Consider the following 27,695-nt stretch of genomic DNA (forward strand, 5'->3'; position numbering starts at 1 on the left):
AGTGTCTGCTAAAAACTGTAACTGTATCTATATACAGGTATTTTTGTTTATTCACTAAAAGCACTTTTTTTTTTAATTTCGAATGTAAACATACTGTAAAGTAAAGATACTGGAGGGCCATATCTTTAAAAACTATAATTTTTCCTTTTTCTTCAACTCCATGAATTTCTGGTACTGTGTGAGTGCAGCAGCACTCGTCATTGCTGGTTCATACATAATATGGGGTCCATCAAATCGACCTAAGCGGAAAAAGAAAGGTAATTCAACAATTAATCATTGATACTATATTTTAATTTTATTTTCTTAATTACTGGATGCATTTGTACTAATTTTGCTATTTATGCTAATTTCTATCATTTTTTCCCCCTACAGTATTATTTAACTTAGAAGAGATATTAGTATCAACGTTATCGGGTTATCATCTATTAAAGTTTATTTAGCTTTAAATTTTTGCTAAAATTATATTATTTGAACAATACTCTTCTAGCGAAAAATTCTTTCAGGCATTTAAATTATTTTACGAACATTTTAGGTTACTAATATTTTACCATATGAAACGCTGTTTCCATAACAACGAGGCTTGTTTATTATTAGTAACTCTCACACATCACTCTTTTCATCCCCTTCAAATGATTGATTCTGGTAGTTTATATAAGTTTAATGTCATACTAATTATTTTTTTCCACCAATTTTTGCTGTTTGTTATTTACAGATCAATATATTATTTAATTTTTATTTAAGGGCCCCTGATCTCAGTATTTTTGTTTGTACTATTTGAATCCAAATGGCAATTTTGCATGTTTTATAAATAACAGTGATAAAAATTAAAAATCTTAAAACTTTTCTAAGAGTTCTTTAAAATGTAATTAGAGAGTCTTTTTGTTTTGGCTATGTGTCTATTGAGAATTTCACTCTCATAAAGAGATTATTTTAAAATTACCTCATTAGATTTAAAGTAAATTTTATAATAACATCTATAAAATTAGATTTTATGCTTTTTTTTAACAAAAAAAAGAAAGAAAACACAATCTTATAAAATATAACATGATTTTGATTGTTGAGAATACAATGGAGTTAAATGACACACACAAAAAAATAGTTTTGCAGTTTTTTATTACCAAAGTTTATAAATCTTTTTACCATAAGATGTATTGCCCAGTGCACACTACATGGAGGTGGATCTATTTTGGCCCCAAAGTGTATTGTATAAACGTCTTATCAATTATTTTTACTTACATCAAGACGATCTGAGAACTAGAACTTCCTAAAAGTTGGTCATTCTCTGAGAAAATTTGCAAACCCCAATAGCCTTGCCATGAGGCAGTGGCAATATTACATTCTACTTGACATCACTGTCTGGCTGGACATCTATTAAAATTGGTTCCTTGCCCTTTTGAGGAGAATAGGTCATTATAGATGGCCTCTATATTTCATATTATAGAGCAATTTGGGGAACTAACTTGGTCAGGTATTACTGGGGGTTGAGATACTGAGTGAGATTATGACTTTATTGCTTCTCGTATTTTATTATTTTGTTTTTCTTCTTACATTTCGTCATTGGGAATAATAAAATAATCTTTTATTTTGTGACAAATAATGTTCTAAAGGAGTAAATTACATAGCTCATGTCCTTTTATTATTGAGTTTCACCAAAATTGGACATATTAGCAACTCACAAACTTTAACATGTTTTAGACTTGAGATATATATATTTATATATTGTGTTTAGAAAGACAGTCCGCTTTGATCCCTATACATTTGAACTATAAGAAAGCCTTTTTATTCATCCATTTTAAAGAAAAATTAGTTTGCTGTTTCAATTAAAACTGTTTAATTGATTACTATTACAAATAATAACTTTGTTAAGATTATTGTCAACTGGTTTAATTTTTATAAGTTTCTCTTTTTTGGGAGAGGAAGTATTAATACATTTTTTAATTTTTAGTATTTATACATACAGTAAAGTCAGAGCTCATTCTAGGCAGAAAAAAGGGCAGGGAGCAAAAGTTTAAAAAAAAGGGCATTATTATTCTAAAAAGGCAATAATTTCTTTCCGTGTTCTTTACACGTTCTATTAAAAAACATTGTCAATTTTTTTTTCTTTACTAAAAGTAGCAAAGCATTAATTACTAATTTTTATTAATAAATTAACATATATATATCGAGTTTATGAGCTAATTAGCTTAGTAATTTATTTAAAATGCATGCACATATTAATAAATAATAAATTTACGTTTTTAAGTGTTTGTAGTTATGATTTAATAATTAAAATGATTAATAATAATTATGATCTAATGATAGTGAAGTAACTGCAAACTTTCAAAGACAAGTGCAACAAGGGGATGTGATGGCTATTTTTCCTTTCTCATATAAATCTATGTATTGACAGCAATGACAAACTAAATAAAAAGAGTTGAAAATAACAAAAGTTTAAGAAATCCATTGTAGATTTTGGGGAAAAAATAAAGAGGGGTTGAGTAAAGAAAGGGCAAAAAGTGTATGGAATCTATTACATCAGGGCACTAATTTACTTCAGAGGCAACAGGGTGGATTCTTTTGACTAAAAGGGCAGCAGGATGCTGCACCCTGTTCACCCTGCCTAAAATGAGCTCTGGTAAAGTAGTATTAATACATACTTTTTTTTAAGTGATTTTGAATGTTAAAATCATCTTTTAAATAAATATTTTATTTATTAATGAGAAATTTAAATAATCTTCTACTGGCTATGGTCTTTCTGCAAGATGTATGAAATCGCCTGCATTCCTTTTATTAATGTTCCTGATTGTAAGTAAAATTTATGCATCTATTGTTTTTCATCAGTTTTATCTGCTGTTCTATAAACATTTTCCTAAAGATAAAACACTTCTGCCTTATCTGACTTCTATTTGATAATTCTTTCTCAGTGGACTTTTTATAATTATCACAATAATTCTATATGTATTTATATGAATTGTTGTGTATTTCATCTTATATGCCAATTCCATTAATCTAATTGCACAATGTTAGTTTGAAGCTCAAATAAAGTCATAATTACCATTGGAATATTTAAGAATGAACAGTTCAAGTTGAATGTTGGAAAAGGGGGACAAGCATTAAAATAGATTAAGAGTAATGATCTGCTTGTCTTTGTGTAGATGGGATAAAAATTGAACTTATAAAGGTCAGTGACTCAAATCTGACAGATGAAACACATACAATCATTATGTAATGTTTGACTTAAGTAATTTTTAAAAAGAGAAATAAATTGGAATGTGGCTACTGCCGAAGAATAACTCTATTAATACTTTTTCTAATATAATATGTAATTTTATATTTCTTGATGGGACAAATATCATCAGCAAATAGTCAACTCTGTAGAAGAAAACTTATTACAGACCAAATCTATGCATTAAGTCAGTTAGTAGAGAAAACTGAAAAATATATAGTGAAAGCATATATTTTGATGTCGACAAGGCAGCATACAGCAGTGTTCTCTTTCGGCGTTTTTAGAAGGAGGGTCTGTCCTGCTTGCCTTTTTTTCTTATAAAAATAAACCCTCTTTTCCCTTTTTGTAAAGATAAGCTGCCATCCTTAGACACACTGCCTTGTCATTCATATTCCATTTTAACAAAAGATTAATTCTCTGTTTAAATAATAATTACCCCCAGGTAAAATTATTCATGTTTATAGATTTAATTCTGATTCCTATTACAAATATTTACTTTTTTTTTTAACTAGTTAAATGTTTATAAGTATCTCTTTTATTTGGGGAAGGATATTAATAAATTTTTTAAGAAATTTTGAATTTCAAAATTATTTTTTTGAACAGAAATTATTTTTTTTTAAACGAAAATGCGCCTATAAATGTTAATTTTCTTATTATTTTCAGTTTAAATTATAGAAAGAAGCTTTCAAGCTGTTTATAAATGAATCTTTTTTTAAATTTTTTTTTTAGTTTACTTTTTTTGAAAAAAATTTAGACAAAATTTTTTTTTAGCATGCTTAATTATTTTAAAATCTACAAATTTTTCACTTATTTTGATGATAACAGAGAATTACTTTTAAACATACACATAAACTACTATTAGAAGGTAATTTAAAAGTTGTTGAGAATAAAATTCAGTTATTACACAATATTACTGATTTTGATAAATTTTTATGCTGTTAGGCGAGTGTCCTTTCGAAACTCCAAATGTTCTTTTCTGAGAAGCAGTGTCCTACCATTTTTTAGTTCTAGGGAGAACTCTGAATTCGATAATGTAAAAAGATGACAACTACCTATATCAACTATCTATTAGGACTGCTCGAAGTTAAGATTTTAGCATCGAGATGAGATATATCATTGTTCTATCATTTTTGATTCATTGTGATGTATCGTCACATTAATGTTTTACATTTGATATTGTGTAATTTTGAATTTTTGCATATTTTGAACATTTTATTGATTAAGGAAATTATATTCTTATAATAAACTCAGTCCTCAGCTACCTAACAAATAGAGTGTCAAACATGCTATATATTTGTCTAGTTATTAATAATAAATTGTATTAAAAAAGAAAAACTCAATAAATCATGTTAGTAACATAGCGCATTGAGAAAAAAAAAAGCGGTAACAACTTTGCTTAAAGGGGTTGTGCAGTAGAAATTAGTCTACGGCAGACTATGCCTTTAATTTAGTAACTGTAAAAATAAAATCAATATTAAAACACACATTGAGCCGGCATTTATAAAAATCTTTATAATCAGAAAAAATAAACTGTGCTGTTTGGTTAAGAAAGTTCAAACACTTGAGAACAGTTGACACCAAAAGGCATGTGTAATTTCCTCATTTCAAATCAGTAATTGAATAAATAGAAGATATTAAAAATTTGGATATAGTTAGTTGCAATTTTTTCAATAAACATAAAATTTTTTATATTTTCTAACAACTATTATTCTTTCTTAATAAATAAATGCATGGGTGCCTATGCAAAATTTTACTTAAAAAAACCATAAACTGCTGGGTTGATAGTAAAAAGAAAATAATAATAAGTAAATAAAATCAACATTAAAGTATTTGCACAATTGAAAGAAACCACTTGATGAGCCAGAATAGAAGAAACAAGGGGAAAGATAACGATAATCACCACATTAATTCCTGTTCGCTGGTGATCAGACGAAAATTCTCTTGGGACCTTGTGGTCATCAATGTCTGGTCGGGATTTCACGTACAATTGAAACAATCGATGGCTGGGAGGCATCAGGAAACATTGTGGACATTGCGAGCACATAGTAGTTTTTGATATTTTGAAAAAACTACTATGCACATAAAAACTCTTACGCACCTAAGCCCTGTGTTTTTCTAAAATTTAAGTTGCATAGTGACCTGCATTATAAAACCAGTTTTACACTTGCAGGAAAATAGAGCTAGTTTTATGATTTTTAAATCCTCTGAGCATTAGCTCTGTCATTTTTGAATTTTGAGTTGCACTCTTTCCTGCATTATAAAACCAGTTTTTCCCATGTGAGAGAATAGTGAATGTTTGGGAAATTATTGTGCAATTTTTTTGCAGAGGCTGAATGGAATATATTATTGTAAATTTTCATAATTATTCCAGCAGGAATTTGAAATATTTTTTTTTCTCAGGATTTATTCGAGGCATCTCAATTTTTTGATGCTTATAATTATCTAAATTGCTGTGTCTTATATTTGCCCCAATATTGGGAGTTAATTTTTCAATTTTTTATACAGTGTTTTTTTATATTGGCTTATCAATTGAAAAGAAAAAAATGCTTAGAGTTTGGTCCTAAATCATTCCCAATGGATCCTGGTTGATTATTTACATAAAATAAGTGTTTTGCAGTTAATATAAAGCTTTTTCAATAAAATTATGGTAGGATTTAAACAATTATTGTTTTGAACAAATTATCATCTGTAAATAGAGGAACTGTTCATATTGATTTCCTTTTTGTCCTGTTTACATTGGACAGTATTTTTTTTTTCCTACCCCATGTCTGTTTCTTTTCAGAATTCAGGAATAAGTAGAAAATGAACTAAAATATAGTTGCAATTGGTTAATAAGTTGAAGTAGTCTCAGATATGTTACTCTTTCTCAAAACAGGCTAAATGTGAAAGGTCCATTTCCCTTTAGGAAAATAATAGTAGACTATGATAATACAATAATTTTTTTGTTAATATCGATTTTCAATCATCAACCAACTTATTTAATTATCCCTAAGTATAATTTTTGAAACAATCAGGAATAAGCCTACTAGCTAAATAAAGTTTAAAGAAGTTTTTTTATTTCTGTGTAAAAATGTTTCAATCAATTTATCGTCTTAAGAAATTTATTTATACTATTTGTGATAAAAGCTACTTGTTTACAAGATTTTTTCTGGTGTTGCAAAATTTATGTTCAATATTGAATTTTCATTGTAATAAATTTGATTTGCAGTCCTATTGACAATGACACACACTTTCTTTAATAATATATAAAAAAATATTTTAGGTTTTCCCTTTGTCCTTTATGTGTAAATCAATGATGATATCTTCTGGAAACCTATCCTAAACTGATAAACATTTATTGTTTAGCCCTGATTGATATTGCTCCTACTTTAAATATTCATATAATTTTTTTTAATTTACTTTATTTCATTATATTAAATTCATATACTCTTACCCATAAAGAAAGAAACTTTTTTTGCGTATCTCTGCTTTATTGGAATGAATTTAAATTAACCCTAGACAACTAAGCACTTGGTCAACAAGACTCCTAACTTTTGCCAGTTTTGCAAAGTTGGGATGCTTTTAGAACATTTTACATCTTCAAGGTTAAAATGCATCACTTTTTGGTTAAAATTTAAAGGCATTGTATTTAATTTATGTTAACTTGCTTCACATAAATAAAGCAATCACAATAAGGTTGATTCATAGTTTATGTGTTGAATGATTTAAAGAGCATCAATGATTTCAGAAAACCGATATTGGGTTTGAATTTAGATAAAATTTCAGCACATATTTTAATGTAATTATTCGGCAGTTTTTTGCATTTAACATTTTGAATCAATATTCGGGTATTTTTTGATAATTTTCACGATTAGCAAAATTTAAGTCCTTCTCCGAACTTGTTAAATAAATTAAAATGTTTTTAAAAAAGTAATTTTTACTATTAAGTTTGATTTTTTTAAAAAGAAAAATCTAGTAAGTAAGTAAAAATATCATTGAAGACTTTTGAAGATACTAAACTTTCATTTCATTTTAAGCATAATTTTCTACATAGTTAAATTTAAGCGCATAATAATTTTTTAATTAGTTGGTTACTTTTAGAAAATAAACTATGTTCCTACATCAGTTCATTCAAAATTGCACACTAAGAACTTAGTGCCATTAAATCCTATATTCAATTCAATTCAATGCACACTATGAAATTTATTAGTAAGATCACACCAAAATATATAAGCTTTACAATATGACGTTTTCAAATATATAGTCTAAAGAAAGAATTACTTTTTTATAGAAATGCAGTGAGAGAGTAAATGGCTAAAAATAGTCCTCATTGCCTCTGCGTGAGATATGCATATTTTTTTCACTAATTTTTGTACTGCTTTAAAAGAAGTTCAAGATACAAAGTGCACTCACTTAGCTGCAAAACCTTATCTGGGAAATAAATGTGGCTGATGTGTAGTGTCACTACTAAGCTATTGGTTTTGAAATTGTGAAGTGTCAACTTCAATGACCAACAACTGGTTTTTTGTAGAGATTGCTATGCTTTTTAATTACATAATGTGAATTTTGAAATGAGAGGAAGGCTTCGATCTCAGAAAAAGCTTACTCGATTTAATAATTCTCAAAATCGAGTGTTTGAGAGAGAGGATCAATATACACATCTACAATAGTTCTTAAAACTAAATTTCATACATAAAAAAAGAAACAAATTTTCTTTCATTTGTTAACTGTCTGACAGGTTATTCTTTTCTTCTTAGTACTTTTAATTTCATAACTTGTTTTTAAATTGCGTTAAACTTGGAGATAATTCATAAAAGTTTCCTTTGTCTAAAATATTGGGGTGGGATTTTAGGAGATTTCTTATGATTTTGAGAGACACATACCCATTGTCCATCTTCGTACCATTCCTGTGGATCAAACACAAATTTTATTGGATAAAGAGTTAGCACAAAAAAGAATAACATCTCTTTCAAATAAATCGGCTATGCAACCAAAATAATGATTAAAAAATGCATTATCTTATATTTTTATCAAACAACAAAAAAATTCTTACATAATTTTTGATAGTTTTATTATAAATAAAAAATGCTTTGAGCCTTCAAATTTATCTCTGAATACATTTTTTCCCCCTAGCCTTATAACTAGTTAGCAAATGTTTAACAATTCAATCTTATTTATGAAATGTTAAATAAGTTAATTTCAAAACATTTAAATTTTTTATTACTTAAAAAATATTATTTTGTTTTCAATACTCAAATTTTCTTTACATTTGCAAAAATTGTTTAAATGCTACAATATTATGAAACCTACTACAAATTTAAGCAATGTTAATTTTTTTCAATAATATCAAAGTAGTGCTTCACTGAACTTTTAAACTTTCTAAATTTAATTTAAAAAAATTTATTCCATAAGTCAAATGAAGTGTCATTGAAAGTGAAAAAAAATATTTAAAATTTTTGATTTTGACCACTTTTAATAGTTAAAATTTTTTGATTGTGACCACTTTTGCTAGAATAGGAATTTTTAATTAACCTTGAATTTTAGCTATTATCTAAATTTTATACCCTTGAGTATCAAAAAAATAAGAAATTCTCAATCTATCTTATTAATAAAGAAAGGGGATAACTCTAAAATTCTCCCCCCCCCCTTCAATAATTTAGACTAATTCAATAATCCTCTTTGATATCTTTCTTTTTAAGTGGGAAATAAAGAGAATCTGTGTCTTTTAGTAAAAAGTTTAGAATACTGTCATAGACATGTCTTTCAAGTTCTTTAAGTAAATGTTAATTGCTTCTGTGAAACATTATTTTTCTCAAAATAAACTGTTAAATGAGTTGTAATTTTTAACAATTTAATTTCAAAGTGATTTAACTATTATAGATTTATGGTTTCTAATTAGAATTAAAGAGGTTTTTTAACAAGTGAATTAAATAGCAATATAAGAGCAATTAAATGTAATTCTCTAAGTATATGAATCGTATAATTTATTCTACATAATCAAAATATGTGTAATAAGTTAAAGATCTAAAATAAGTTGATCATGCACCAATGAAACAGAATTAAAATGGAGTATATAGATATCCTTAGCTAGATAAGTCATACATTATTATTTTTATTAAAACAGTGAGTACTTCAAAAAAAAAAAAAAAAATGGTTTTTATTGTAATTTTAAATGTATTCCTTTTTTCTCTGCTAAAAGGAAAAGAACTGATTTAAATAAATCAATTTCTGTTTTTCTTATTTCTCTTCTATGCTGCTCTTCTTTCAATAAATGTTCTCTTTGATGCTGAAGTATTTCATCATTTTGTTTTCTTTGAATATTTAAAATTCTATTCAGTAAATCAGTTTGATGCAAACGTAGTTCAGTTTCTAAAGTTTTATTTGCATCACTTAATGTTTTTAATCGTTTTCTTTTTTCTTCTGACGATTTTTTCCGAGAACTCGTTTGTTTACATTGTTTATTGATTTGCAGTTCCAAACTACTTTTACTTTGATCCAAATCTTTCACGGATAAATCAATAGGGGTGAATGCGTTCATATGGCGCTTCTTTTTCCTTAAATTTGGAGAGTTTTTAGAAGTGTTTGGATTGCTTTCGTTGTATGCTAAACTTTCAATAACAAATGGTGGTCGTATGATAGTACACTTACCGAAAACTTCGTGCACTTTATCATAGCAACCCAGTACTTTGCGAGCAAATGCCGGTGAGTAGTTATTATCAACGACTGTTTTGTAATCGCGGCGAAGTTTTTTGATTTTTTCTCGGCATTGTTCACCCGTACGTTGTATTCCCAGATCTGATAAACGTTTGGATATTTTATCATAAATGCACATATTATGTAGTCTCCCTGCTAGTTGTTCTTGAATTTCTGGATCTGCCCAAATGTCTAACAAAGCTCCGATTTCACTGTATAGCCAGGCAACACCTTTGCTTGTAGTTTTCGGCGACATTTTGTAAAATTGCTTGAAAAATTAGTTCTGTTATTAGAAGATGCGTTCCTAAATGTAAACAAATATTATGGGTTGCTGGTGTTGCCAGATTGTGTGTTAAATTTTTATTTTCGATTTGTGATTGGTTGTTTTGCGGTGTCATTTCATGATGTGGGTGTGGACTTTTCGTGACGTTAGAAAGGGGGTTGGCTCCTTAGTTTCGTTTCAGGTACTCTGAAGACATCTGTGGTACATTGAAGAAAAATATTTTAATCATTTAATACAAATAATTGATCCTCCAGCTTTAGTAAAATATTAAATTTCTCGTATAGTTTGTAGTTATTTGTTTCAAAAATCAGTCTTTAGTTGATTGCTCTTGTTTGTAATAGTTGAATGAGCACAATTCGAAAAATCTAAATTTAAGTTAAATTACTAAAAGATAATTAAAAACCTCCTAAAAGACAATGACTATGCTCAATTTTTTTTCGAAAAAGTAAACTAAAAAAAATGATTAATTGATAAACAGTTGAAAGCTTTTTTCTATAATTTAAACTAAAACTTTAGAGATATTAAACATTTAAAGGTGCATTTTTTTTTTTATAAAGAAAGGTATTTGTTTAAAAAAAAGGTATTTATTTGAAATATAATATTGAAATTTAAAATATCTTTAAAAATTTATTAAATTCCACCTATCCCCCTAGAAAAGAAATACTTATAAACTGGTGAAATCTTTATAAGATTTAACCAATTGAGAATAATCCTAGCAAGGTAAATATTTGTATTAGTAATCAGAATTAAACCTATAAACACGTATAATTTTTCCAGTGTGTAATTATTATTTAAATAGGGAATTAATTTTTATCAAAATGAAATATGAATAAGTAGGCAGTATTTTTAAGGGATGTCGGCTTATTTTTACGCAGGGCAAAAAGCTCTCATTTATTGGGATCATATGGTGGGCCGCCCTTCTAAAAACGCTCAGGAAGCGTTTGCGAACCCTGCATTACTTTATACATTAGAATTTTACTAAATTGGTGAAATGACTCTTCGTTAGTTGATTTGTAAAAATATTAAGGACTTAAGATATATGAATCTTTGCAAAGTATAACGAAAAATATTTTAAACTGGGGAAATAAGTATGTTAAATTTTCAAATTACATATGTTCTTGTGCAATATTTTAAGAAATTATTTATAATAAATTATTAACAAAATATGTGTCTCAATTTTTTAAACTAATCGGTTTAATGTAACAAATCGTGACTCATTTTAGCTTGTTCCCTAGGATATGTGGGGTGTTTGCTAAATACTTGATATATATTTATGTATTAAGAATAGTATCTCAAAAAAATTTAATTGCGTCTATTTGTATTTTGATAGGTTTTATCTTTATTTTGGACTCCTTTCTCCTATGAAAGCTGACATTATTAAGTTGACCACTCCCACGTGATCAACTTTCTTAGGATATTATAAATGATAATTAAGTTAATTTGAAATTAGTAGTATCAAAGTTTACTATTATCTTCTTTTTTTGTGTAGGTGTTATACCTGGAATGCAAAACTTGGGGAACTCTTGCTTTTTGAATGCTGTATTGCAAGCTTTATCTGCATGTCCTTCAGTGTTATCCTGGCTTCTTCAGGTCGTTGATTATTCTACTGAATCTCAACAAAGTGACAAGTGTGTTCTTACCAAAGCACTCCTTTCTGTACTTTCAGGTAAATCAGTAATTTTAATTTTTTTAATATTTTTGTAAAAGATATGAAATTGCATGAAAACAAAATGTTTTTAACATTATTATTTGATACATAAGATGTATAATTTTTCTCATCAATTTTCATGTCTATATACATATAGAAATGATAGTCTGTNTTTTTTAAATATTTTTAAAAAAATAGTAATTAAAAGATTCTGAAATGACTGCATCTTTTCATCAAGAATTCAGTAGTTTTACCTCCAAGCTTTTTTAAAAGATATGAAATTGCATGAAAACAAAATGTTTTTAACATTATTATTTGATACATAAGTTGTATAATTTTTCTCATCAATTTTCATGTCTATATACATATAGAAATGATAGTCTGTTTGCCCTTTATAAACTTCTAAACTATCTAACCGAGGCGGGCAGATAAAATTTAACCAGTAGTCACAAAAACTGTATTATTATTATAGTTTAACAACTACTTTATTACAAATGTAGTCAAATAAAATAGCTTTTTTTTGTAGTAACTACAAACTACTTTGGAACTGTAGTAACTACCTCTCCACTTAAAGGAGACAAACTTTGCTGGAGAACTTAATTTACTCTTATGTTCAAAATGATTTAGAATAAAAAATTGGTTTACATTAAATGTTAGGGAATAATTAAGAAATATTTACTTAAGTTTACATGATCCAGTTTGTTAATTTAAAACATTTTTTTTTTGAATCTGTTCATTTAACCTTCAACTTTTTATGCCTTTCTCGACAGTGAATATTTAATTTAAGGAATGCTAAATTATCAAATACTTGCAATTTTTTAACTGTTCAATGCTCTTTTATTCCCTCTAAGAAATTAAGTACATTGAAAATATGTTCCCCTCCTTTGAAATAACATCAATGTTTCATGGGTGTCCATTCGCATGTGAAAGTATGACTAAAGTGATTAATTATCTATTTTCCGCAAAGTTTAAATGTTAGTTATACATGGTTTTAAGTACGTAATTTCTGTTAATGACTCAGCTGCAGCCACATGGTCCTTTTCATAGCGTCCATTGATGGACACACGAAGATTTGTGCCCATCAAATGTAAAAAAATTAGTTTGTACAAGAACCGTGTTTCTTTTCTAATTTAACTGTAAAAGTAATTGCGAGAAATCATTGCAAACTATTGTTTTTTTAATCGCACTGCACTACTTTTTAAAAAAGCAGCACACTACACTACAAACTACGAAAAAGTAGCAAATATATTAGTTTCACTACTTGTAGTGCGCTACTTCCGACCACTGAATTTAACATATGTATTTAACGACGTGAATTAATATAGTTTGAAGCACGGATAAAGTAACTGTTTTTATTAGAACATTCTACAATGAACTTTTCACATGAAATAAATGAAAAACAAAATAATTTAGCATCATAAAAAACTACCTTATATAAATTCATGAATCTGATATTGACTAAATCAGAAAATTACGACTTGCTTATTAGTGCTCCACACTATATTTGGCTCAATTTTGGGACTCTTTGTGATATAAAAACACTATTTTTTGTAATGAAATTTTTTTTTTTTTGAAAAAGTTTATGTGCACTTGCTTTCTTTAACTGTCAGTGATTTGAATTAATACAAAATTAAAAATTTTTTGTAGCTTTAAATGAGAATAATGATGACTGCAGTGGAGCTGAAGTTATAAAAGCCTTACGATCACATCGATGGATTATCTCTAATGAGGAACAAGTAAGTTTTATATTTTGAAGCAAAACTTTAGTGTGTTAATATTATCGTTTTGTTAACTTAACAACTTAGAAGACTTAATTTTAATTGAAATTGAGCTCCTTCAACTTGATACTGAGGTATTTTCCAATTTTCTTCAGGTTAATGTGGTTTTCAGGACCCTGAAAAATGTAGCAATCTTTTATTTTATTTTAACCTTATTACGTTTGCAGTTGACTAAAATTTGGTCCATTTCAGTACATGCACATGCCTTATCCGAATGGGTTTCACGGCTCTCCACATGTTCTATACAAAAACATGAAAATTCAGTTGATCAAGATAACACACTGCTGGCTGCAAGGAAGGCAAATTCATGCTCCAGCATGAATTTGCACTGATATCACTGAATATTATTTAGGACTCAAGGCATGATAACTCAAACAAGCTTTGAATGATTCACTCTGTATAATGCATAAGTACATGACAAATATCAAGTGGGATATTTCATAAAATAAATATGATTGATGACAAGAAATAAACATTAACCACATCGCCATAGTAGTAACGATCATCCATAGGCAGATGCATATTCACTGCATTGATGTCATAAGCACAAGCAGAGCATTGAAGTATTGACAACTCTATATAACTCTCACATAATTTATATAATGTTAATGGCAACTTACCTTTAACAAAAGTATATACAAATTTTAAATCGTGATACAAAAAAGACATGATATAACGCTGCATTTAATAATCTTGTCGTCTAGTGGTAGACTGCATGTTTACTCAAATAAGTATAGATGAAATCCCAAATATAAACAAAATATAGAAATTTTAGTAACCTCCATTAGTTTGTGCAAGTGAGGTCATTAATTGATAGAACGTTACAAATTGCTGAAAATGTTTACGTAAGAACTGTTGGAATATTAATTTCATCATTTTGGCTTTTAACCTTTCAACTGGAGCTTAAAAATTTGGGAATAATGATTTGAGCTTCTTTTAACTAACTTTCTAAAAATCAGGAAATAATTATTGCATTTTATGTAATAAATAATTAATTTGGTATTAAAAATAGACATAAATTGATTTCATTATTTAACATTGGTGCACAAAATATATACTTTTTTGGTGTGCAATCTTGTACTTTTTTGTACAATTTAAATCTTTTCTTTTTATTAAAAATATGTTTTGTAAAAATTATGTAAGCATGTTATTTTAAATTTCCTTGCTCTTACTTTTGTAGGATGCACATGAGCTTTTTCATGTTTTGACAACAACTATTGAAGAAGAAGCATTAGCTCTTAAACCTGTGTTATCTCTTCTGGATACTAAAAAGCTGGAGGTTAAATTTTTAATATTATCCTATTTTCTTTCAATCAGCTTCAATAGTATAGTCAAACTCACTTATGACGAACCCGGATTCAACATTGACAGAAGTTTAAAATACTTCATTGGCGCAATGTTAAGTATTATGGAGCAAAGCTCGTTTGTAAAGCATAAACCCCGGTTTTTGTATTAGTAATTTATAAAAAATTTTACTACATTCCACTTTTTCAGCTCTGCAAATCTTTTCTTATCAAATAAATAAATTCTTTTTTGATGTTTTTTGGGTTTACAAATTTTTTTTTCACGTTGACGTTGTTTTTTGAGGCACGAGTCTTACCTGAGAAACAGTATTGCAGCAAAGAGACAGTTCAAAGCAAATTAACTGTCTTCTTTTATACTGTGTAAAAATAAAGAACATATAAAGTGAGTTCTATATTCATAATTTCAAAAATATGCATGAACTTTAATGATTTTTTCAAGAACTAGCTTCATACGAGCAGTCCGTTGTAACAAATAATATTGTGGTCTATTCATGCTCATTATAAGTGAATTTGACAATATTTAAAAATTTGACAAATGCACTTTTTTACTATCATTAAGTTAAATAGTTATATGATATATGCTATCTATACACGCAGACGTACCAAAAATTTTATATTTTAAAAGTTTTAGTAACTTTTCTGATCTAAACAGCAGCAAAATATAAATTGAGTATCTAAGTTTCTTAAGTTAATATTATAATTTTATTCTATTAATTAAAAGGGAATTAGAAAAAAAAAGCCTGATAGAACAATAAATTTTGCATTGAAATTTAAAAATTGTATAGTTAAAGATGATTGTAGTACCAAGTTGTTGAAAAAATGTTAATTTTTCACAATTTATTGATAATTTTCAGAAGAGTATGCAATATTTTTGAAAAATTGCAAACTTGCTGGTTTTAACTTTTTTAATGATCTTTTGGAATTTATTTATTTGTTGGCAATAAATACAAAACAAATGTTTTTGATGCTTTTATAACTCTTATTGTTAAATAAAATGTATTGAAATTTATTTTATTGTCTAAAAAATAACTAATTTATCTGATATTAATTGAATCTCTAATTTTCTTTAACTATGACTAATAATATTGTTACAGGAAAGCATTGGTATAGGTTGACATTATTGAAAGTAATGTGTTTTAGAATAAAATGTTTGTGTACAGTCAGAAGTTGGTAAAAAAATCTTATCTGTTAATGTTATATTCATTGCTGAAATCAAATGTCATATGTTGATAACCGAATAAAACTTTTGCAAAACTGGATTGTTTGGTTGCAATTCATTCCTCAATGGTTTGCAATCTGATTTTCATCTCAAGTTATCAATAAATACCATTTTCTTTAGAATGTTTTTTTTTTTTTAAATTTTTATTTAATTTTTTTAAAAAATTTTTTTGATCAATGTTATCCCTACATTTATTTTTCATTAGTGAGTATGAATGTGAGAAAAAAACTGAGTGTTTAGATTACGTATAAATAAAGTAAGATTATAATAAATATATAATATAATAGATATAATCTATATTTAATCTGTGATTAAAACGAAATAAATGAAACTTAGAGCACAAAATACATTGGTGTGAATTGCTGACAATAATTTTACCATAAAGCAATGGTCCATTTATCTCCAGTTGAAAAATACATCTAAAATGTTTTATATTTATTTACATACATTTTTTTAGTTCATAGATTTTTTTAAAAATTTTTAAACTTAAGTTATTTTTCTGTTTTTATAAATTATATATTTTGTAGGCTGAAAGTGAAAGTGTTGCTGAGGAGCACCGGAATTCATTTATTTCATCTATGAAAGCTCTACCAATGAAGATTGCCTCTCCCATGCGGGGTCTATTAGTGAATGAACTTAAATGTAATTCATGCCATTATAAGGTCTGTAATGGATTAAATTTATAATTATAGCTGTATACACGTTTTTTTTTTATAAAAGAAATATAAGAATTTTTTTTTTCATTCTAGTATCCTGCCAGATATGATACATTTGACAGTATATCCCTAGTGATTCCTACGCCTAATTCTGTAAGTTTGGATCAGTATAAAAAAAATTTAATTGAAAAAATTATATTCTTACTCCAAAAATATTTACAATGCTTAAAAAAGATTGAAAACATAATTATTTATTTAAAATATTTCAAAAGGTTGGTTTGAACACACTCTTTTCTTATCAATGCAAATATAAAATTTTGTAACATTACTATTTTTTTCTCTATAAACTAGTGGGAATACTAAAAGTTTCTTGATGTTTCGAAGACTCTTGTTTCTTTCACAAATGTTTTTCTGGTTATGGTTTCATTTTACCTTCCATTTTAATTTTGGTTGCACTTTTGCACTGCAACCATTTTTGTGATGTTTGAGGCACTTCCCTAAAACCGTAACAACTCCTCTTTTTTCTTCTTCATTAAGAGCTGTTATAATGAGTTTTTTTTTTCAAAATGAAATAATTTTACTAATTCTTTAAATGTCAATTTTATTGCTGAATGATAGACACTGGAATTTGCTTGTTTAAGAAATGATCTAGACAAGTATTATTAACATTGTAAGGATAGCATTTGTGATGGGAGCATTAAAATAAGATAATACATAAGGGAAAATGAAAGATACAGGAGCAATTCATTGAGGTTCAACAGTAGCTATTATTATGATTGTTAAAATATTTTTCTTGTGCACTACATTGGAAGTTTGTAAACTTCTTATGTACCCTAAGTTGTTATTTTCTTCCTTGACAGCTCATATAATAATCAAAAATATAATATGATTTCTATCTTAATCTTGGGATATAAGGCTATCAAATTTGGAATAGTTAAATAGTTTTCCATAGACAGTATGAGAAATAATCTTCTTCTTGGCACTACAGGCCAGAGCCATCCGAACAAGTTTTTTCCATCAAAGTCTATCAAATGCATGTTGCCAATTAGTCATTTGTAATACTTTCAATTTTTTTTTCAGTGTCATCAAGCCTAATCCGCGATGGCTCAGGGGATAGAGCGTTCGCCTTCAAGTGAGGGAAACCGGGTTCGAATCCCAATGGATGCGAATTCCGCATCCGACTTGCGCCGACCACAGTGCTGACGTGAAATATCCTCAGTGGTAGACGGATCGTGGATTAAAGTCCCTTTGCTGTCAGGCTAACCATGGGAGGTTCTCGTGGTCTTCCTCTCCATATAACGCAAATGTGGGTTAGCTAAATCAAAAAGTCCTCCACGAAGACAAATTTATTCCAATACTCGATCCAGGAGTTCCCTTGTCTTCTGGATTGGGTTCAAAATCACAAGCCTACGGAGTTGAACATTACTACAGTGTTCCCTCGCCACTTCTTGTTTAATGTTTTGCGGCTTCAGTGCTTCGCAGGTTTTTCCAAAATATTCATCAAAAAATAAAAATGAATAAATACAACCATGTCTGCAGCCACTTTGCGGAAAGGAGCATTGTTTCATGTTGATGCGCAAGAGGGAGATGAGTTGCTCAGAGTACATATGCCACGGTCTCTCAGTAAGGCTCGTGATTGGTTGATTAATGTTTATTACTGTATGAGGTTTTGTAATTAACCTTATTAATTAGCACTGACACCTTTAAGTAAAAACGTACAGTGTTGTAATTTTTGTCGTAAATGTGTTAAGTATGAATACTGCTTACATGTTAAAAACATTCGTGTACCCGCATACATGAAAATTCCGAGTGGCAAATCCTACTTTGTGGTTTTTCAACTATCGCGGAAGGTTTTGGTCCCCATTAACCGCGAAAAACGAGGGATCACTGTAGTCGTAAACCCATGAAATTGGGTCGCTGTTCAATGATGGTTATAAAATGACATCAAGCCTGACTCAAGAGATAGAGTGTTCACCTTCCAATCAGGTGAACCTGGTTCGAATCACAGCAGTGGCTGGTCACCACGAATTCTGCACCCGGCTCGCACCGACTGCAGTGCTGACGTAAAATATCCTCAGTGGTAGACAGATCATGGGTTAGAGTCCCCTTGTTATCAGTCAAACCGTGGGAGATGTTTGGTTTTCCACTCCATGTAACGCAAGTACGAGTTAGTTCCATTAAAAAGTCTTCCACAAAGGCAAATTTCTTCCAATACTTGATCCTAGAGATGCCTTTTGGATTGGTTTCAAAATTACCAGTCTACAGAGTTGAACATTAGTGGTCTGGGCTCACCACAAATCACTTTTCTCTCTTAATGTCACTGTCTTAAAAAAAGTAAACTTTTATTCACTATTTTTAAGGCTTAGTCACTTATCAATCTTTTATATTAATGTTTCACAATTTCCACCTATTCAATTAGATTTTTCATTGAACCTGATTGATTTGATTCCATCATTTTTTTGAAGTTATTTGTCCTTTTGCGGACTGTTCCAAACATTTTTCCAATTTTGATACGATTTTATTATTTGGTATTTTAGTTATCACTTTTTGCCGCATTCGTTTTGCAAGAATTCTATTGTGAAACTACGTTTTTTTTTCCAGGTAGGTTTGCTATTTTACTTTTCTTTTGCAACAATAACAGTTATTTAACATTTTTTCAGCTATCTACACAATTTTTGAGCTCCTGAAATCCTCTTGAAAGTCCTCTTTGTTAGAAATTAATTTATTAAAAAAAGAAAAAACAATAACAAATTAGTGCAATTAATAAATATGTATTGACTTAACATGATAGCAACAGTATTTTTGTTGCATATTTTCACTGCTATTTTTAATATAATAATTAAAGCTGTAGTAGTTAAAGTTAAACATGTAAAAAAAATTTTTTAATTATAGTTAATTAAAATGTAATTTAGAGTTATATTTGATTTCTTCAGACATAAATTCTATCTAATCCAATTTTTTTTAATACTTGTATATTTATAAGACTATTAAGATGTCGCCTGGATGTCAAAACTGTTTTTAATTAAGTGACTATTTATCACTTTTTAAAAAAAAATTTGTCACTTTTTTCCCTATTTTTCTACAATGACCTGTGCTAAGCCCTGAGTAGTCGTTAACCCAAAATTGGGTTGTTGTTCAATGATAGTTGAAATATAATATCTGGCTTAAATAATATCTTTACGAGATTGCTTAAGTGCTTAATATTTGGAGGAGTCAGAATTTTTATTGCTCATATTGGTTCCTTTTACAATGCAACAAAATAATGTGTTCCTTAATTTTTATAAACTGTATAACATTATTTTATTTTTAAGGGAGAAGTTACTCTTCAAGATTTATTGTTGAAATTTATATCTTGTGAGCTTGTTCAGGATGCAGTCTGTGATGGATGCTCCAAACAAGAGGGTGATAGTAGTAGTAGCTCTGATCCAAAGGAAAAAGAGAAAACTACTTTTAACAAACAACTCAGTTTTGGGAAAGTAAGTGATTAGATTTCTTGCAGTAGCGGTTCCCAATTTATTATGGCTATGTAACCCTAAATTATTAACCATATTCCAGTAACCTTGGCTTTATAAACAAATTATCTAAAGACATTTTTCAACCAATAAAAAGACTAGTTTATTTTGAAAATATTTAACTCTTTCAAGACTTTTTTTCCCTACAAAAAGACAAAATACGACTTTAATACATAAAATAATTTAAAAATAACAATACTCTGTAAAAATAAATTAAAAAATGAACTGTTTGGCTATTTGGGAGAGAGCAGAGATGCGTCCCACTAGGTTTTTTTAGATGGGACCCAGTGGGGTTTTTGTTAGTGGGACATATATGTCCCAATGGGACTAAAAGAGTAAAGAAGAGGAAGGAATTTTTTGTCCATTATTTTATCAATAATAATCTTAAATTTGGTTTTATGTTCAACAGTTCAATTTACAGTCCTGGTACTGAATCTAGTCTAATTATGAATTTGTTTTGGTATATGTACATGAGCTTAAAATGCATGAAACAAACCAAATTATGGTTTTTGTTGAAATGAACACTGAAAATAGTCGGTAAATACTTTGAAAATGGTTGTAAGGGAAACATATTCTTCAATAAATTTAGTTATTTTATTTTGATTTGAAAAGGAAAAGCATGAGAGAAATAATCCTGCATTTTTTAAATCATGCCTTTTTCTAAATTTATTAATTACACTAGACTTAAGAAAAAGAGTTTTTTTTTTTTTTTAACTAGTAGTCATTCTTTTTATTGGCATTTTACATTCATTAAATAATTTTGTAAAGGCAACTGAAATATTAAGTAAATAAGGGATTATTGATCGGATCTAAATGTAATAACAGTTTTCAAAAATGTTAAAATTAACTGTTTAAAAAAGTCTTAACTTTTGGAACGCTCTAAACTTTTCCATGGAATCCTAGGGATCTGCGGGACACCATTTGGGAACTGCTTGCTTAAGGAAAAGACTCATAATTTAATTCAATGTGTGCTCTTCTTATTTTTCAAAAAAAAAATTTCTAAAAATTCTGTGAAAAAATTTATCTAGGGTGAAAATGTCCATAACATAAATTTTCTTTTTTATAAACCTTAAAAGCACAATATTTCTTAAACAATGAATTGAAAGTTTCTGAATTGCAATTGAGTTCTTCTTTGTATTTCTTTTTATTTTAGTCATTGTAATTAGATTTAGAACAAATATTATTTTTGTGCTATGTGATTGGGTAATATCATTTTTGTGTAATATCTTTTTTGTTTCCTTTAGCTACCAAAATGTTTGTGCATTCATGTCCAAAGAACTATTTGGTTAAATAATGGCATTCCGGTCAAGTGTTTTGATTATGTGTCATTTCCCAGATTGCTGGCTATGGACTACTTTGTCCACTCCCATAGGCGTAAAGATAAGCAATTAGGAGCTAATTTTACAAGATCTCGATTAACTGGTGGAAATTCCTCAAGAAATGATCAGTAAGTTTTTTTTTTCCATCATACTAATTATAATGCACAAATCTCTTAAAATGTTATGATTAATGGAAAATGATTATTATTATTATGATTATGATAATGAAAAATTAAAAAAGTAACCTTTTTGTAAATTGCTAATGGATTCTGCCTCTGTTCAGTTTGCCCAACAACCCCCATTGATTGCTTCTCAATCATTTTTATTTCTTAATAATAAGCCTAGCATCACATCAAGATTAAAAGTTTCATTGTATGAATACTAATTTGGCATCACAGATTTAGGGATAAAATTTAAACCTAATAACTATGCTTGGTTACCACCAGAGTTGGTATTTTTTCTGGAAGAGACTTATCTTTTTCAGGATACTGAGAGAAAATGGAAAAGTTCTAAAGAACTAAACTTTGCAATTTGTTCAACAATAACAAATGTATAAATAGTTAAATTTAAAACAAATAAAATTTAATATGGTTTCTAAAGAGTTAAAAGTTTTTACATTTATTTATTTATTTTTTGAAATTACTATTTTCAAATTATTTATTTCAATTTTATTAAGAGTTTTAAAATCTATGTAACTTACTATGATAATTTAGTTTTGACTTTTGTTATTCTTTTTTTTTTCTTTCATAAATAAAAATATGCACTTATATCTAGATCAGGTCCTAAAATTTTTGCTTGCAGCTATTTTCACCAAAAATATAAACAATTTTCAAAATGTTAATGTACGTAGCATAAAGAACTTTCTGGTGACCTAAGCCATAAAAGAATGTAGAAAATAAAATAGTGAACCATGCTTATTACTAAACAACACCAACATGAATGATTATTGTTTTTATACACATCATTCAAAGTAATTAAAATACAATAAATATCATAAAAGTGAGACATCAGAAATGTCCCTATATTTTTAACACTTCATATTCGTATACCTCTGTCTTTCGACGCTAAAAAAATGTCAACTTCAGGTCTAGCAGCAAACTATGTGGGGTGGAAGTCAATTTATAGAATAATATATCGAGGTCAATTTATACTTACATATTTGCATGTTTTTCCGAACTATTTATTTTTATTTTTCCATGTTAGATTAACACTATTAAATTAATCAGGATAGTTTTCATGATATTTGGGGCAGTAACAAGGTAATGTTATATGCTTTATCGCTATGTGAAATCATGTCTTTCCCTTTTTTTTGGTTAATTCATGTACTGAAGCAGGTTTTTTAAAACCTAATACAGGGCTCCCACAGGAGAACAGGGAGAACCTGAAATTGTCAGGGAGTTTAATTTTAACTCGAAAAAAAACAGGGAATAGTCAGGAAAAGTAACAATTATTACAAAAAAACATAAATTCCTTTATTACACCTGGAAAACATCCTGTCTTAGAATTGTCAATAACATTAATCAGGTATTGAGATACATCTATTACAATTATTTTATAAAATCCCACTTTTCAGGGAAACTTTTCCATCTTTCCATTCTCTTTCTATTGTATGTTTTTGCTCACAAAATCTAATATTTGACATTCAATGAAAAAATCAGTTTTCTGATGAAAAATTGCATGGTATATATAAAAAATATGGTATGGATTTCCATTGAAATTTACCTGACAAACCTGGAAAAGTCAGGGAATTTTTTTCCTGAAATTGAGTGAGAATCCTGTAATATTATTAACGATTTCAAAACTGTTGTACAAAAATTATTATAAAAATTATTTATGCCAATAATATACTTATTTTTTAAAAATCTTTACTGTTCATACAATTAATTAAGTATTAATGCAAATTATTATTTAATTATCACAGAACTTCATCAACGAGTAACAGTAATCCAATAGCTCAAAAGATACTGCAGGTTACCTCTGATATTACTTTGCCTATGAATAAAGTTCTTCCATTTAATTTAGAAGATTGGTGAGTTTACATTCAGATATTTATTAAGACATTAGAAATTATAGTATAATAATATATTTTACCAAGACTGGAATGGTCTAAGTAATGAGCTTAAAAACTGTTTACTTTATATGTACCAATTTCATTTTTTTTTTACTACTAGCTGCATTATTACAAATTACTATTGTACTTGCTAATTAGTACAAATTTATAATTATTGTGATGGGTTTTTAGAGGGGTTAAATGATTAATTTAAATGATTTTAGAAAGGTTGAAATTTAAATACGATTTTATCTTAAGCGTACAAAGCAACATGTTAAAAATGTATCTTCAACATTAATTACTCCCAATCAGTCATATTAAGAATTTTTTTAATTGTTTATTTAAAGTAAGTAATTTAAAATTGTTAAATAGTAAATAATTCCTTAATTTCAACACAATGTCTGGAATATTACTCAGATTTTTCAAAACAAAAATTTTTTTATACTAATTTTTTTTTATTTATTAAAAATAAGACAATCTGTAACTTGATTTAATGAATGATCCACTTCAGTATAATATTATCTTCACTACTTGAAAGGTCACATTAAAGTTGTTGAGAATATAAACAAAGCAGCTTTGATATTTGTTCAATTTTTATTGTTTATGAGTGGAAAATAGCTAAGCTTTCAAAAATATAAGACAGAGTGGATAAGTTTCTATAGTTGTTACCTACGGTTTAGTGACAAAAAAGTTTTCCATTTTGAGGTCTCCATTATTTTATTTTCGTTTCGACATTTGGGTTAACTTGAGTCTTAATTTCTTTAAGGTTTTCAATGCATTTTTTGCTCCTATTGCCATATTTGTTATTTTATTCGATGTTTAAACTTATGTGAAACAATTTGGATAATTAAAAAAAGAATAATTTTGTGTTCTTACCTTTAAAAACAATTGTGATGATGAAATTGGCTTATTTATATACCCTCCCTTTTTTCTTCTTTTTTTTTTTTTTTTTTTATTTTTTTTTTNTTTTTTTTTTTTTTTTTTTTTTTTTTTTTTTTTTTGAATTACTTACAACTGGTTAAGCTTATAATATATTTGTATATGTTTCGGTGGTTGGAATGTAAGACGTTAAATGAAGCAATATGGCAATAAAACATCCTCTTTAATAGTAAGAGATAACAAACCATCAAGAAACTCACGAACTCCAATTAACAAGTTATTCGTTAAGAAACATTTAAAAGTTGTTATTAAGGGAACAATTAAAACTTAAACTTTCGATTGTAAACATCGCATACTGCAGGTGGGCGTCACCGGGTAGAAATGGAATATCGGTACTAAGTCTCGGACGCAGCACAACAACCCTTTCAAAGGCAAACAGTCATCTCCTTAAGTACTGGACATCAGCCTTTTCACTCCCTGCCTTGGCCGCCGGTTGATGCTCCTCCCTCGGTATTCATCCGCGCAGGAACTATTCCGGTTCGTCCTCCTACCTTCGGTCTTCGATCCAATACTCGATCCTTCTACTTCAGCTTTTCATGCTATCTCAGCTGTCGCAACCAACAGCCTCTGCAATATTTACAAAACGTTTTCCAAGCAATTTTAAATATTTTTTTTGAAAGTTGTCAATAATCACTGCATTATATTAATGATAGCATATTTAATGATAAAATTCAAAAGTGTTAAATTCAAATCTACAGTACAAAACACAAATGATGTTATACGTTTAATATAAAAATTTTAATTTTAAATCCATTGACTGCCAATAGTTGTTGTTTATCTGTTCTAACAAAAGAAAACTTATTGACTCTCCATCTGATTTCATTTGATAAATAAAATGACTTCACAAAGATTTGTTGAATCTTGAAGAAAAAAATTTCTCTCTATTATTCCATATTTAACTAAGAAAAAAAATTCCCCAATGATTTTAAAGAAAAACTGATTGAAACAAAATGTGCACCTAAAAATGTGTGTTTAACTTCCACAAGCATCTGAATTAAAGTATAATAAGGGTAGTGGTATAGTAAGGGTAGTATAATAAGGTATAATATAATAAGATATAACATATAATAAGGGTAGTGTAATAAATAGTGGTAAAGTATAATAAGGATAATAACCAAAATTTTTGCATATTTTTCTTGTTATGTTATTAAGGATACTTTTAAAAAAAAAAAATTATATGTTTTTTTAATTTTTTTTTTAATTTCTAGCCTGTGTTCCTACAACTATGTTTATCTATTAAAAGCTGTGATTGTGCATCAAGGCGATACGTCATCTGGTCATTTTATCGCCTATAGGCGGCTAGCCATAGACAGTGAGAATGAGAAGTGGTTTTGCATTTCAGATCTAGATGTGAAAGAAGTGTCATTTGAAGAAGTTTCTCGATCGAGTGCTTACATGCTCTTTTATGAGAAAATGGAGTAACTCAAACAGTGTGCTATTTATGACAGGTGTAGCATTGATTTTATCATACGTAAATCTGAAATGGCATTTAATTTTTTTACACTAATTATATTGAAATTAAGTTTTGTTATAATTATATTGGAATTAAATTATACTTTGTTGTGACTTTATTGAAGTTTAATAATATTTTGTTGTTTTATTCTTCTATATCCTACTTTGAGTTGTAATTGGATTAAATATTTATTGATATCTCATAAATTATATTGATATCTCATTAAATAATAATTCAATAATTAATTAAAATAGAAAATAATTTTAACTTTAATATAGTACCATCTTTTCTTTCAGGTTTTAATAGAAGGTTTTTAATTTAATTGCTTTTATGACCGGAGATAAAAGCATATTTTTGATGTCAGAGGAATATGCTTTCTTTGTATGGTTGTTTTCTATTGTTTTTAAAATTAATAAAATAATTTATTTTTTTAAGTCTTAAAGGAATAGTTTTATTTTCTCATCAGAATTAAGTCAGTGAACCCTTTGCAGATCAACTTATAACTCAGAACTAGTGTTTATTTAATGATATTCATTATAGCTTTTTGATTTGTTCTGAAAAATAGAAATATAGAACTAATTTTAATTGGAAAATTTCAGAATCAATCTTTGAGAGATTAACATTAAATTCTGCATAAACTATCCGTATTTAATTAGATTTCTATTACCAGTATTATTAAAGTTATTCATAAAGTTTTGTATTTAGAGTTATTTATATTTAAAGTCAAATCAGTAATATCAATTGACTTATAAAAATGTCGGATTTTGATTGTGGTTAATAACCTTTCACCCACTCTTTCACCCCCCACCCACCCAAAAAAAACATGTAAGCCTAGGTTTGTGGGTTAGTTAGAAACCTGCTTATTATATTGCAAAGCTAGTATTTTTAGTGTTTTTCAAAATGTTCTATTTTATAAAGCATGTAATTTAAAATTACTTTTGAAATAAGGATGTAATAAATCACTATTTTTTGACTAACTTTGTGCCAATACTAGTAGATTAGTTTTGTATTGTACAAACTTGAACATTTTCAATGTTGGCAAAATGAGCAAAAATTATTTGTGGGTTAAACATTGTTTTCTTACTATTTTGATATATTTAAAAAGAACAAAATGTAAACTCTTTAATTTTGTTTTTTAAAAGAAAAATGTTGTTATTTCTATGGTTGTTTTTAGAATTACTCTATTTAAACAAATATTACTTATATAAGCTACTCTATCCAATGTGTATAATAATACTTAACTTATTTTTGTAATTGTTGGTGGCAGTAATCTTTATGCACAATTAAATTTATACATGCAGTGCATTTGTATCTTTTGTGAATATGATTTGTGATATATTTATTATGATATGAACATAGAAAAATATGTGCACTTATAAGCATTTCTAGTTTTATCTTGATTTTTTGTAATTTATTTGTTTTGTATGAGTTTTTATTTTTTATTCTACTAAGGAGCTCTGACCAATGCTCGCTGTTGCTTGCCAATCCTCAGAACTGCTTAGGTAGTTAATTTCAGATTGCTTCACTCTTTTTGACTTTGTTTAATATCTCAGTTTTTATACTTTATTTTTAATACATTAAATGCTAGGTTTCCAGCTTCCTATTTCCAGCCAAGCTTTGGAATTACTCATTCAGTTCTTTTCAGATAGCCTCACTC

General features: G+C 27.9%; 1 protein-coding gene across 2 annotated transcripts; it reads left to right on the top strand.

The window, feature by feature from the left end:
* On the top strand, positions 1-27,695 carry LOC107436911 (ubiquitin specific protease 30). Of its 2 annotated transcripts, XM_043048429.2 has the most exons (11): positions 1-257; positions 11,650-11,826; positions 13,456-13,544; positions 14,767-14,865; positions 16,637-16,771; positions 16,859-16,918; positions 20,077-20,241; positions 21,522-21,724; positions 23,518-23,625; positions 25,794-26,033; positions 26,335-27,695. In XM_043048429.2, exons 1-10 carry the CDS (start codon positions 161-163, stop codon positions 26,005-26,007), a joined length of 1,347 nt encoding a protein of 448 aa, XP_042904363.1. In that variant the 5' UTR covers positions 1-160; the 3' UTR covers positions 26,008-26,033; positions 26,335-27,695. The 2 variants fall into 2 exon arrangements, with proteins under 2 accessions (XP_042904363.1, XP_042904364.1); XM_043048430.2 differs by lacking the exons at positions 16,859-16,918; positions 26,335-27,695 and having other exon boundaries at positions 35-257; positions 25,794-26,151.

This window comes from Parasteatoda tepidariorum, chromosome 5 (assembly GCF_043381705.1).
Source record: "Parasteatoda tepidariorum isolate YZ-2023 chromosome 5, CAS_Ptep_4.0, whole genome shotgun sequence".
In the NCBI taxonomy this organism is placed as follows: domain Eukaryota; kingdom Metazoa; phylum Arthropoda; class Arachnida; order Araneae; family Theridiidae; genus Parasteatoda; species Parasteatoda tepidariorum.

Excerpts from the sequence above, each read along its gene's own strand:
- LOC107436911 (XM_043048429.2), top strand. The coding sequence starts at position 161 with ATGAATTTCTGGTACTGTGTGAGTGCAGCAGCACTCGTCATTGCTGGT. Across the intron at positions 16,919-20,076 it reads TGATTCCTACGCCTAATTCT|GGAGAAGTTACTCTTCAAGA; the intron begins GTAAGTTTGGAT and ends TTTATTTTTAAG. Across the intron at positions 20,242-21,521 it reads AACAACTCAGTTTTGGGAAA|CTACCAAAATGTTTGTGCAT; the intron begins GTAAGTGATTAG and ends TGTTTCCTTTAG.